Genomic DNA, 12720 nt, shown 5'->3' with positions numbered 1-12720 from the left:
GGGTTGGTAATATAGATAAATGAACTAGTATTCACATGTAGTACTAAACTGTTGAATGCAGAGAAACCAGAATAGGATGTAGTTTTCTATTAGTAAATGACTGGACTAGAAATTGTACTCTTCTGTGTTGATGCTGGTCCAGCTCAGAGGAAGGCTTCCTTTGCTTCCTGCCTCCATCACCCTTGCCTTTGCTCAACCAAAAGCATAAGGCATGGTGAGGGAGCTGTTGAGTGGAACTGTTGTCAGCTGGCCTGGGTTGCTGATCTGGCTTCTCTGCTAGCCAACTCATAGATCAGAAAACAAATCAAAATGTAGGTAGTGTATAGTTGCAAAATGTATAAGTAGAATAGTAGCAGACATTAGAATGTAATTCAGGCTTTTAAATATGTATCTCCTGTTTACTGAAGCCTAGCACAGCTTCTGGTGTTATCAGAACAATCAGTGTGCTGGTATTAGAAATATTTTGCATTCCTTGGGGTAGAAAAGTAAGATAAAAGTCTGCTGGGAAGGTTCATGACAGCTGTTGGCTAGGAGTTGAGTTGTGGGCTACCCACTCATCTCAGCTACTGAAAATAAAGTGTATTGATTTTTCTCCTGTATGTTCCTTACCTCTAGCTGTCAAAAGTCTAAACCCTTTCTCATTTTTTTAATCTCTTCCTCTTTTATAGTAGTTTTCTGTATTCCCAGAACCTCCTGTCTAAGAGGTGTTGATTCTATCACAATTTCTTTGTCTTTTGACTGCTCATGGAAAAAAATTTTCAGCATCTCTGCTTTTCTGCAAAGAACATTCTCTTACAGATGCTCCCAAACTCTCTCCAGCAGCATGAGGTTGACCTGTCTCAGTTTCTTAAAATCTTGCATACTTCCTTACCCCAGACTGTACATTCCAAAATGAGCAGAAAAGCAAACATGGTTGTCCTGGCCAAAAATAAAAGCAAAAATACATGTGTAAGAGTAGGAAAACTTCAATTCTCCTTTGCCCTCGGTTGTAATTACCAGCTGTATAGGTTCAGCTCAGAACGACAGCATTTATCTGGATGTGGGGTTAACAGCATCATCTCTTTAATAAGAATGTAAGCTATGAAAAGTACCTTTTTCTTAAATGAGCACCCTTTAGCTGAATAACTGATCTGTTCTGAGGCTGCCATTTGGTGTGTTATATGGAGGTTATTTCTCCAATACAGCCAGAATTCCTGTTTGACACCCCCCAACATAACTGTAAATTGCAGATTTCTTTAAAAAAGCCAAAGCTGGCTTTCTGTGTCAGCACATCATGTGCAGAATGTACTGATCCTATTTTTCACTATAAATGTAGAGAAACATAAAAATTCTTCAGTCTCATGTTAGTCTATGTTGTGGTTTAACCCCAGCCAGCAACTAAGCACCATGCAGCCGCTTCCCCCTCCCAGTGGGATGGGGAGGAGGATCGGGGGAAAAAAAAAAGTAAAACTGGTGGGTTGAGATAAGAACAGTTTCATAACTTAACTATAATAATAACAAAAATAATAATAATAATTGTAATGAAAACGAATACAACAAAAAGAGAGAGAAATAAAACCCAAGACAGACAAGTGATGCACAATGCAATTGCTCACCACCTGCTGACTGATGCCTGAGCAGCGATCCGCCCCTCCCAGCCAACTCTCCCCAGTTCATATACTGAGCATGATGTTCTATGGTATGGAATATCCCTTTGGCTAGTTCAGGTCAGCTGCCCTGGCTATGCTCCCTCCCAGCTTCTTGCACACCTGCTTGCTGGCAGAGCATGGGAAACTGAAAAATCCTTGACTTAGGATAAGCACTACTTAGCAACAGCTAAAACATCAGAGTGTTATCAACATCATTCTCACACTAAATCCAAAACACAGCACTGTACCAGCTACTAAGAAGAAAATTAACTCTATCCCAGCCGAAACCAGGACAATATCCACCCCTTATTCTATACCATTTATGTCATGTCCAGATCCCACACTTTCCAATACATTTCCAATTAATCACCGCCACTTTTCCTGTCTTTTGATACATATGCACACAGATATCATTCCTGCAGTCTATGGGTCATCTCTATCAAATGTCTGTTGAGTTCATTCAGTCCATGACTTTGGGCTCCATCTGTCATAACAGTCTGTCTGGGCAGGAGGGATGGTGCAAAGTCCGCTCAGTCGGCAGAACAGAATTGGGCTTCGGTGTTGTGCAGCGGGTGGGTGAAATTGGGCACAGCAGGAGAACGGTGTGTGGTGCTGGATTGTTGCATGCTGAAGTCAGTCCTGGTTTTAGGACTTCACTCAATTTTATCAAAGTTCATTCTTCATTAATCTAAGTAATTCTTACTGTAATACCATTGATATAGCATAAAACAATTATAATAATGATGACATACAGTGGCAAGATTATAGAGCAATCAACATCATACAATTTAATTCATTGGTTGTTCTCACCTAAAATCAAATCCCCTTGAGGCACGCATCGGACTTCCCCGTCCTTCCGCATCACCCACCAAGTGCACCCAGGTCCTTGAGCAAAAGCAATCCCACGAATGGGTTTGCCTTTGCCTGAGGCAGGAGTAACCCAGACTGTTTTTCCTAGCATATTTTTTATGTGCACTACAGGGACTTTATCCCCTTCTACAGTACATAAAAGTTCTGATTGGGCAGGGCCAGCTCGATTGACAGATCCTCTAGTGTTGACTAACCAGGTGGCCTTTGCTAAATGTGTGTCCCAATGTTTGAAGGTCCCACCACCCATTGCTCTCAATGTAGTCTTTAACAGTCCATTGTATCGCTCGATTTTTCCCAGAGGCTGGTGCATGATAGGGGATGTGATACACCCACTCAATGCCGTGCTCTTTGGCCCAGGTGTCTATGAGGTTGTTTCGGAAATGAGTCCCGTTGTCTGACTCAATGCTTCCACCATTGTAAGCACATGGAACTTGCCTTGGCAGGTTTGTGGGAGTGTGATATAGTCAATCTGCCAGGCCTCTCCATATTTATATTTCAGCCATCGTCCTCCATACCAGAGAGGCTTTAACCGCTTGGCTTGCTTAATTGCAGTGCATGTTTCACATTCATGGATAACCTGTGCGATAGTGTCCGTGGTCAGGTCCACCCCTCGATCACGAGCCCATCTATGTTGCATCTCTTCCCTGATGGCCTGAGGTGTCATGGGCCCATTGAGCCATAAATAATTCACCCTTATGTTGCCAATCCAGATCTACCTGAGCTACTTCAATCCTAGCAGCCTTGTCTACCTGTTGATTGTTTTGATGTTCTTCAGTGGCCTGACTCTTAGGTACGTGGGCATCTACATGACGTACTCTTACAGCCAAGTTCTGTAGCCGGGCAGCAATATCTTGCCACAATGGGCAGCCCAGATGGGTTTACCTCTGCGTTGCCAGTTACTCTGCTTCCATTGCTGCAACCACCCCCACAGAGCATTTGCCACCATCCATGAGTCAGTATAGAGACAGAGCACTGGCCACTTTTCTCATTCAGCAATGTCTAAAGCCAGCTGGATGGCTTTCACCTCTGCAAACTGACTCGATTCACCTTCTCCTTCTGCAGTTTCTGCAACTTGTCGCATAGGACTCCATACAGCCGCCTTCCACCTCCGATGCTTTCCTACAATGCGACAGGACCCATCAGTGAACAGGGCATATTGCCTCTCCTTTTCTGGCAGTTTATTATACAGTGGGGCCTCTTCAGCACGTGTTACCTCCTCCTCTGGCAATATTCCAACATCTTTGCCTTCTGGCCAGTCCGTGATCACTTCCAAAATTCCTGGGCGACTGGGGTTTCCTACTCGACTTCATTGTGTGATCAGTGCAACCCACTTACTCCACGTAGCATCAGTTGCGTGATGTGTAGAAGGGACCTTCCCTTTGAACATCCAGCCCAGCACCGGCAGTCGGGGTGCTAATAGGAGCTGTGTTTCAGTACCAACCACTTCTGAAGCAGCTCAAACTCCTTCATATGCTGATGATATCTCCTTTTCAGGTGGAGTATAGTGGGCCTCAGATCCTCGATATCCCCAACTCCAAAACCCTAGAGGTTGACCTCGGGTCTCCCCAGGCGCTTTCTGCCAGAGACTCCAGGTAGGGCCATTCTCCCTGGCTGCGGTGTAGAGCACATTTTTAACATCTGGTCCTGCCCGGACTGGCCCAAGGGCTACTGCATGAACAATCTCCCGTTTAATCTGTTCAAAGGCTTGTTGTTGCTCAGGGCCCCATTTAAAATCGTTCTTCTTCCGGGTCACTTGATAGAGAGGGCTTACAATCAGACTATAATTTGGAATATGCATTCTCCAAAAACCTACAACACCTAAGAAAGCTTGCGTTTCCTGTTTACTAGTCGGTGGAGACATAGCTGCTATTTTGTTGATCACATCGGTTGGGATGTGACGACGTCCATCTTGCCATTTTATTCCTAAAAACTGAATCTCCTGTGCGGGTCCCTTCACCTTACTCTGTTTTATGGCAAAACCGGCTTCCAGAAGGATTTGGATTATTTTCTACCCTTTCTCAAAAACTTCTTCTGCTGTGTTGCCCCATATGATGATGTCATCAATGTATTGCAGGTGTTCTGGAGCTCCACCTTTTTCCAGTGCAGTCTGGATCAGTCCATGGCAAATGGTGGGGCTGTGTTTCCACCCCTGGGGCAGTCGATTCCAGGTGTACTGGACGCCCCTCCAAGTGAAAGCAAACTGTGGCCGGCACTCTGCTGCCAAAGGGATTGAGAAAAATGCATTAGCGATATCACTTGTGGCGTACCACTTGGCTGCCTTTGACTCCAGTTCATATTGAAGTTCTAGCATGTCTGGCACAGCAGCACTCAGCGGTGGTGTGACTTCATTCAGGCCACGATAGTCTACTGTTAGTCTCCATTCTCCATTAGACTTTCGCACTGGCCAAATGGGGCTGTTAAAGGGTGAGCGAGTCCTGCTGATCACTCCTTGGCTCTCCAGTCCACGAATCAGCGTATGGATGGGAATCAGGGAGTCTCGGTTGGTGCGATATTGCCGCCAGTGCACCCTTGTGGTAGCGATTGGCACCTGTTGTTCTTCGACCCTCAGCAACCCCACAACAGAAGGGTCCTCAGAGAGACCGGGCAAGGTAGACAGCTGTTCGATTTCCTTCCTCTCCAAGGCAGCTATACCAAAAGCCCACCGGTACCCCTTTGGGTCCTTGAAATACCCTCTCCTGAGATAGTCTATGCCAAGGATGCATGGGGCCTCTGGGCCAGTCACAATGGGGTGTTTCTGCCACTCATTCCCAGTGAGGCTTATTTCAGCCTCCAATACAGTTAGCTGTTGGGATCCCCCTGTCACACCAGAAATACAGATGGGTTCTGTCCCTTTATAGCTTGATGGCATTAGGGTACACTGTGCACCGGTGTCCACTAGAGCTTTATACTCCTGTGGGTCTGATGTGCCAGGCCATCGAATCCACACAGTCCAGTAAACCCGGTTGTCCCTCTCCTCCGCCTGGCTGGAGGCAGGGCCCCTCTAGTCCTGGTCATAGGATTCTCCACTCATTTCTTGTAAAAATGGATTAGAATTCCTTCTCATAGGATCAGGAGTAAGATCAGCCCTTCCACTCTGGCACACTGCTCACACTGCCCACTGGAGGCTGGAGCAGCAATTTTCCTGGAAGAACCCTCATTTGTGATTGTTTTTCCTTGCAATTCACGTACCCATGCATCTAGGACCGAGGTAGGTTTTCCATCCCACTTCCTCATATCATCTCCGTGGTCAAGCAGGTAAGACCTCAGGGTACCCCATGGTGTGTACCTTCTATCTCCTCTCTCTTGAGCAGAGGGACGCTTATTCCTAATAGCTGAGATATTGGTCTGTGCAGGTGGGAGGCAGAACTTATCCTCAAATTGCTGGAACTCTTGGGACCATTTCTCGGCTATTATGTCTGGCAGTTTCTCCACAGCCAAGACGAGGGTGTATGAGAGACTTTCTTCATATTGCCAAAGTCGGCGAGCCAATTCATCTACTTTTGGTCCCTCCTCGTCTTTCCAGTCCATTACTGCCAATGAGTTGGCATATGACGGTGCACTCCGTGTAAACTTCCGCCACATGGGTTGTGTGCAGTGGACTTCATCTGCATCTGTGGGTAACTGCGCATCGTCTGGGTCATAATAAACCATCTCCTGCACAGCTAATTCCCTCAGGTACTGGATACCTCTCTCCATGGTGGTCCACTTGCTTGGATGACATACAACATCTTCCTTGAATGGATACCCTTCCCTCATGCATGACAGAAATCACCTCCAGAGGCTGAGGGCTTGTGTCTTTTTTCCAATTGCCTTGTCAATGCCCCCTTCCCTAGAAAGGGATTCCAGCTGCTTGGCTTCCTTACCCTCTAATTCCAAGCTACTTGCCCCATTATCCCAGCATTGGAGCAACCAGGTGATAATGTGCTCGCCTGGACGATGGCTGAAATCTTTTCGCATATCTCACAGCTCGCTCAAGGATAGGGATCGGGTGATTATCTCTGGTTCTGCCTCTTCTTCCTGTTCTCGTGATGACCCTGCTTCACCTTCATCCTTTGCTAAATGAGCTGGGTTTTTTGAGTATTTCTTCTTCTGTACAGGGGCAACTGATACTGGCATGGGTTGGTTCTCTAGTTCAGTTGCAGTGCCTGTCGCCGGGGCTGGAGTGGCTGCAGTGCCTGTCATGGGGGTCGGAGTGGCTGCAGTGCCTGTCATTTTGTTGTCAGATCCAGAGACCTTCTCTTCCCCTTGAGGGTACTGAATAGTGTTGAACAGGGCTTAGTAGGCATGGGCCAGGCCCCAGCACTTTGCAGTGATTTGTGTCTCCCTGGAATTGTCGGGGTGGCAGCATACTTTTGCCAAATGTTCTACTAGTTTTTCAGGATTCTGCACTTGTTCAAGGGTGAAGTTGCAAAACACTGGAGGTGCCCACTGTCCTAGGCATTTGCCCATGCTACCCCACACACCCTGCCACTCATAACTCTCCAGCCATGGGGCAGATCTCTGGGTGGTCCTCTTAAATGGGTGTTTAACCCTGAACAAGACCTGAACCACATTCAGGAACATGCTAGTTCCTAGCAATAGGACCATGTTAGTTTCAACATTCCAAGGATATTCAAAATTTTCCAAATTCTCAAACACTACTGTAATTAGCCTGGAGGAGGAGGAGGGGAAGGTGAAGGAAGGTGTCTCCCCCATAGATTGGTTCTCCGAGGAGAAAAGGTAAAGGGTGTAATTATTAATAGTTTCCGCTAGATAGCTCCCGAAGTACGGAGATAATGGCAATGCTGAGTACAAATACCGTATTAGTCCCACGACCGATAATTTTATCGTACCACAAACCAGTGTTACATAGTAAAGCAAAGCGAAAACCTTAATCCACCTCACCTTATGGGTGATAAGCAGCAGCACAGGGACTATATACGGCAAGTGAGGTGATACATAACACAACTCTAAGAACGAACGCCACAACTCTAAGAGCCAATAAACCAACATTGTGACCAGTGACTATTGAACTAATATAATGAATGCTTATAACAAATTCGTTTTAACAAGCTCTGGTCAGATCTGTTGTTATCTCAACCCTTCAGGCCCCACATTGGGCGCCAAAAAAGGACTGTCGTGGTTTAACCCCAGCCAGCAGCTAAGCACCACGCAGCTGCTCCCTCACTTCCCCCCCCCCCCCCCCCGCTCCCAGTGGGATGGGGAGGAGAATTGGGAAAGAAGGTAGAACTCATGGGTTGAGATAAGAACAGTTTAATAACTAAAGTAAAATATAATGCTAACAATAATAATAATAATGATGAAATATAATAATGATAATAGTAATGAAAAGGAATATAACAAAAAAAAGAAGGGGGATGGGAAGGAAAAAACCCCCAGTGATGCACAATGCAATTGCTCACCACTCGCTGACCGATGCCCGAGAAGTGATCCGCCCCTCCCGGCCAACTCCCCCCTGTTTATGTACTGGGAATGACATTCCATGATATGGAATACCCCTTTGGCTAGTTCAGGTCAGCTGTCCTGGCTATGCTCCCTCCCAGCTTCTTGCACACCTGCTTGCTGGCAGAGCATGGGAAACTGAAAAGTCCTTGGCTTAAGATAAACACTACTTAGCAACAGCTAAAACATCAGAGTGTTATCAACATCATTCTCACACTAAATCCAAAACACAGCACTGTACCAGCTACTAAGAAGAGAGTTAACTCTATCCCAGCCGAAACCAGGACAGTTACATACTTTTAATAGTACTAAGTACTACATAATGTAGTCAAATCACTTTGATTTAACAAAGGGTGCATCCTTTTCTTTTAGTGAAACAGATGTAGAAAGTAACAAAAATGTAAGAAGAAGGTATATTTAAATGTAGAGACACCAGAAAAATTTGGATAACTGCTGGTTATGTAAAAGTTCTCACTTTAATAGGAAGAAATGAAAGCTTAAATTCAATCTTCAGTTCCTTTTCTCTTTTTTTAATGAAAACAGCACATAATACTTGCTGTTAGGAATTCTCCCTAATTTAAAAAAAAAAAAACAAACAAAAAACAAAACCCAAAAAAAAACCCCTGTTGAGCTTGTCTTAACTAGGTCTCGTAGTGAGTAATTCTCCTGCTGCAGTTAAACAACAAAAACTTTGTATTCAGACTGACTGTTTTGCTGGTAGGCTTAAAACACTGCTTGTCAAACTTAAGGTACTTTCTTTTTCATGTATACTTATGTAATGGCACTCTTTCAGTTTCTAAAGAAATCTTCCTTGAAAAAAATGCATGACCCATAACTGTAAACATGTGTACTTTGGTGGCAAGAGACTTGGAATTTTTGAGCTAAGAACTCTGTTGTGTTTGCAAGTGAACTGCTGGAGCATCTTCTAGTTTCTGAACTGGATCACTTAGAACATATTTCAGCAGCTGGTAAAAATGAAATAGTCCTAATGAACTTAAACCCAAACACCCAGAAACAAAAGCAAAACACCCCAAAAGTTTATTGTAAAAACTGAGCAATACTGGCTAAAAAAGGCTGAGCTGGAAGGCTGAAAATGTAATTGAATGAAACTGAGGAAAAAAACCCAAACAAACTAACTTCTTGATGTTGAGTTGCAGCAGCTTTTCTTGGAAAACGGAGGTATTTGTTAAATAGTCAGCTTCTGTAAAACACAAGCTGCTGCTTAAATGCTGCATCCATGAGGATGTGATATTTCCACATGTGAAAATCTGGTGACCTATTTGAGAAGATAGGACTGTATCAAATAAGTAATAGCTTTGCCACTCCATCATCCTGACACTGGGTATGTAATAGCAAAGATAAAGACAGGAAATGTGGGCTCTGACTTATGTTAGTGGAATGTTGCCGTGGCCTTGAGTGGAGCTGAAAATTGGCTCCAGGCATGCAAACGTGCAGCAATCTCCTTTGATCAGAGTGAACTTTCCGAGTTCTTCGGTATGGCTCCCTTTGTATTTGAAGAGCTGGAATTCTGTTTCGGCTACTTCTGCCATCTGTATTCTGTCAAGCTCTAACTCTTTTCTCAATCTTTAAAGCAGAGAGAAGAGCGCCCTTTGAGATGCAATTGATTCAAAGGTATATCATCCTACTTCACCAAAAAGTTTGTGCTTAAAGTTGAACAAGCGTAGTGCCATTTGCGTTTTTGTTCAGTTTTGCTATATGGGATGGTAAGAATCTGCTGAAGTGCTTTGCTGCATCAGTATCCTCAGTTGTTAAGGCTAAGTATGGACAGTCCTTAGGATTTCAGATGTTTTGTGGAACAAATTCCTCTCTGCTCCATAGGAAGCTTTAAATTCCTGCCAAACTGCCTTCTGTGGCCATAGCAATTTTCTTAGCAGAGGAGTTGGGAGCTGGGGTATTACTGAGCAGCATGTACAGTTTCTGTATGCACTTCACTAGCTTTTGTACTGTGTCGTGGTTTAACCCTAGCCAGCAACTAAGCACCACACAGCCGCTCACTCACTCCTGCCCCAGCGGGATGGGAGAGAGAATTGGAAGGGTAAAAGTGAGAAAACTCGTGGGTTGAGATAAAAACAGTTTAATAATTGAAATAAAATAGAATAATAATAAAAATAATAATAATAAATTGTAATGAAAAGAAAATAACAAAGAGAGAGAAATAAAACCCAAGAAAGACAAGTAATGCAAATGAAAACAATTGCTTACCACCAACCAACCGATGCCCAGCCAGTCCCTGAGCAGCAGCCCTCCCACCAACCTCCCCCCTAGTTTTATTGCTGAGCAGACGTCATATGGTCCGGAATATCCCTGTGGTCAGTTGGGGTCAGCTGTCCCGGCTGTGTCCCCTCCCAGCTTCTTGCGCACCCCCAGCCTACTCGCTGGTGGGGTGGTGTGAGAAGCAGAAAAGGCCTTGACTCTGTGTAAGCACTGCTCAGCAATAACTAAAACATCCCTGTATTATCAACACTGTTTCCAGTACAAATCCAAAACATAGCCCCATACCAGCTACTATGAAGAAAATTAACTCTATCCCAGCCAAAACCAGCACACACTGCAACTTAGCAACCTAAATAAGGGGCCAGGATTTATCACTCTCTTCCTACTGTTTTGCTCTTGATGCCTTTCCTTCTAATGAAGTATATAGGAATAAGCTTATTTAAAACTCCTTTAAGAAGTGACTTATCTGATAGTGTCTTAAGAAGTGTCACCAAAAATCAAAGCAGTCTCTAATCACATAAACTTTTTGAAATGTTTTTGTCCTGAGTACAGCAGTTTGTTTATATCATAAGTAGTCTTTTTGGCTTCAGTAATTGTACTTACTTTCTAATTTACGTATAGAGTGTCTATATACAGAATTGCATATTACATGGATGATGGAGAAAATGCAAAGTTTAGTTTGTCCCTTTTTTTTTTTGCCTTGTTTTAAATGAAAGTAATTTTTTTGTTTTGGGCTTTTTGTGATTCTTATAGCATTGTCTAAATTATCTATGGTTGATCCACTGCTTGCTCAGGAGACCAAAGGAAAGGGGGGGATGAGAAAGTAGAGTAAAATGACAAACTCTAGTTTCCTGTGCTCATTGCTCCTGCAAATGTCTATTCTCTAGCTGATTCTCATTTTGTCAGAAATAAGGTACAGACCTGAACGTAATTTTCAGAGGTCTTGGTGGCTTCTTTGGCATGACTGCCAGCGTAGTGGAAGTGAACTTGTAAGAGAGGGAATAGGGTAATATGTTATACAGTGTAAGTTGAGAGCTATAATTTATATCTGAGTCTCTGTTTTCATGTTAATAACTTAGTTATTTTCATGTGGAAATCTTCCAAAGTGTACAAAAGTTGTGTAAATGCAACTCTTAAAGAATAAATCTCATTACCTTAAGATGCAGTCCATTCAGAGCGTCCATATTTCCTGTTCATGTCTCTGAAGTTCTCTTGCTCCCCTTACCTGCATGAAAACTACTTGCATGAAATCTTTAACTCTCTTACTATGACAAAATCTGTATGTATTTTTGTCTTGTTTTCTGTAAACACTGACCAGATTATAGTGTATAGAACAAGGCTGGTAATTCAGATACAAGCCAATGTTGTGGGGTGGTGGTGAAGGAGAGGGCACAAAAGGCAGCCTGCCCTCAATAACTATTCAGTCATGTGAGTGGCAAATGCTTTTCTTAAGCGTAATATTGGTTCAGTGTGTGACAACTCACCTTGCTGATGAAAGGACTTTGAACTCTATACTTTTTTAACTTCTGTATCTGGTGGGCAACATCAGAGTCCTTCTAAAGCAGACTTCTAGAAAAGATAAACTTCTGTAAAAAAAACAGTTTGGTAAGTGTGTGCATTGCATGATACTTAATTTGCTCTGACCTGGGAAATCTGAGTTTTGCATGTTTGGTAGCTTCTTCCACGCATGTTTAAAAGTGGGTTGTATTGGGTTGGGGTTTTTTTTGTGGGTTGTGTTTTTTTGGGTGTTTGGTTGTTTTTTTTTTTAATTTAACCACGTGTATTTCTTGTTTTTCTTTTTTTTGTTTTCCTTCCCCCAACAGCTGATTTACCTCTTGGTGTTCTAAACTTGGCCAAAATAAAACCGTATCAGAGAGGCTTTTTCTGTAATGATGACAGCATCAAGTATCTGTTCCATGACAGTACCATCACATCCACTGTCCTCTACACAGTGGGGTTCACCCTGCCCATTTTCTCTGTAAGTAGCTAATATATAGGGAGCTTTGGTGATGGGAGTAAAATGTATGCCTTCCAAGAGTTCAGCACTGTGACTGTGAGTTGAAGACAGTCTATAGGCAAAATCCCATGTATGTACAGTCATATGCATGTGAAAGGTGCCATTTGCTGCTTTCTGTTTCAGAGAAAACCTGGAACTAATCTCTAACTGCTTATTTCTAATCTCATTTGTTTTAGGAGCAGAAAAAATGGCGATGAGGATTTAAACTGTATTAGTTAGCCTAGGTTTTTATCATTGGGGAGAAAAATACTACAGGCTTCCAAAATGCTATGGAATAAATAAGTCTCTCTTGTTCAGAATGGGTTAGTCTAATAACTCAAACACTTGTGATGTTAAAACTTGCACTTTACTGGAGTGCACAAAACTACAATTAGTGACTGTTGCTTCCATATACTTTCTATAGAAATAAGTCTAATTTGGACTCAGTGGGTTTTCTTAGGTTTTAAAAAAAGTATGATGACTCTTTAAACCCTTCAAAACGGGATACAGAGGCTGAAAATCCAGTTGCTTGCAGAAAAGAGGCTCAGT

At 43.3% G+C, this 12720-nt stretch overlaps 1 protein-coding gene across 1 annotated transcript in view; it reads left to right on the top strand.

Annotated features, from left to right (window-relative positions):
• Positions 1-12720, top strand: part of LOC127027901 (phospholipid phosphatase 1-like) — a 73033-nt gene that overhangs the window by 9434 nt on the left and 50879 nt on the right. The window contains exon 2 of the mRNA XM_050913764.1: positions 11999-12153. Coding sequence (XP_050769721.1) covers positions 11999-12153 — 155 coding nt within the window. The remainder of the gene's footprint in view (positions 1-11998; positions 12154-12720) is intronic.

This window comes from Gymnogyps californianus, unplaced genomic scaffold, assembly GCF_018139145.2.
Source record: "Gymnogyps californianus isolate 813 unplaced genomic scaffold, ASM1813914v2 HiC_scaffold_102, whole genome shotgun sequence".
Lineage (NCBI taxonomy): Eukaryota > Metazoa > Chordata > Aves > Accipitriformes > Cathartidae > Gymnogyps > Gymnogyps californianus.
The sequence above is the reverse complement of the archived record's forward strand: the minus strand, read 5'-3'. Positions and strand labels throughout refer to the sequence as shown.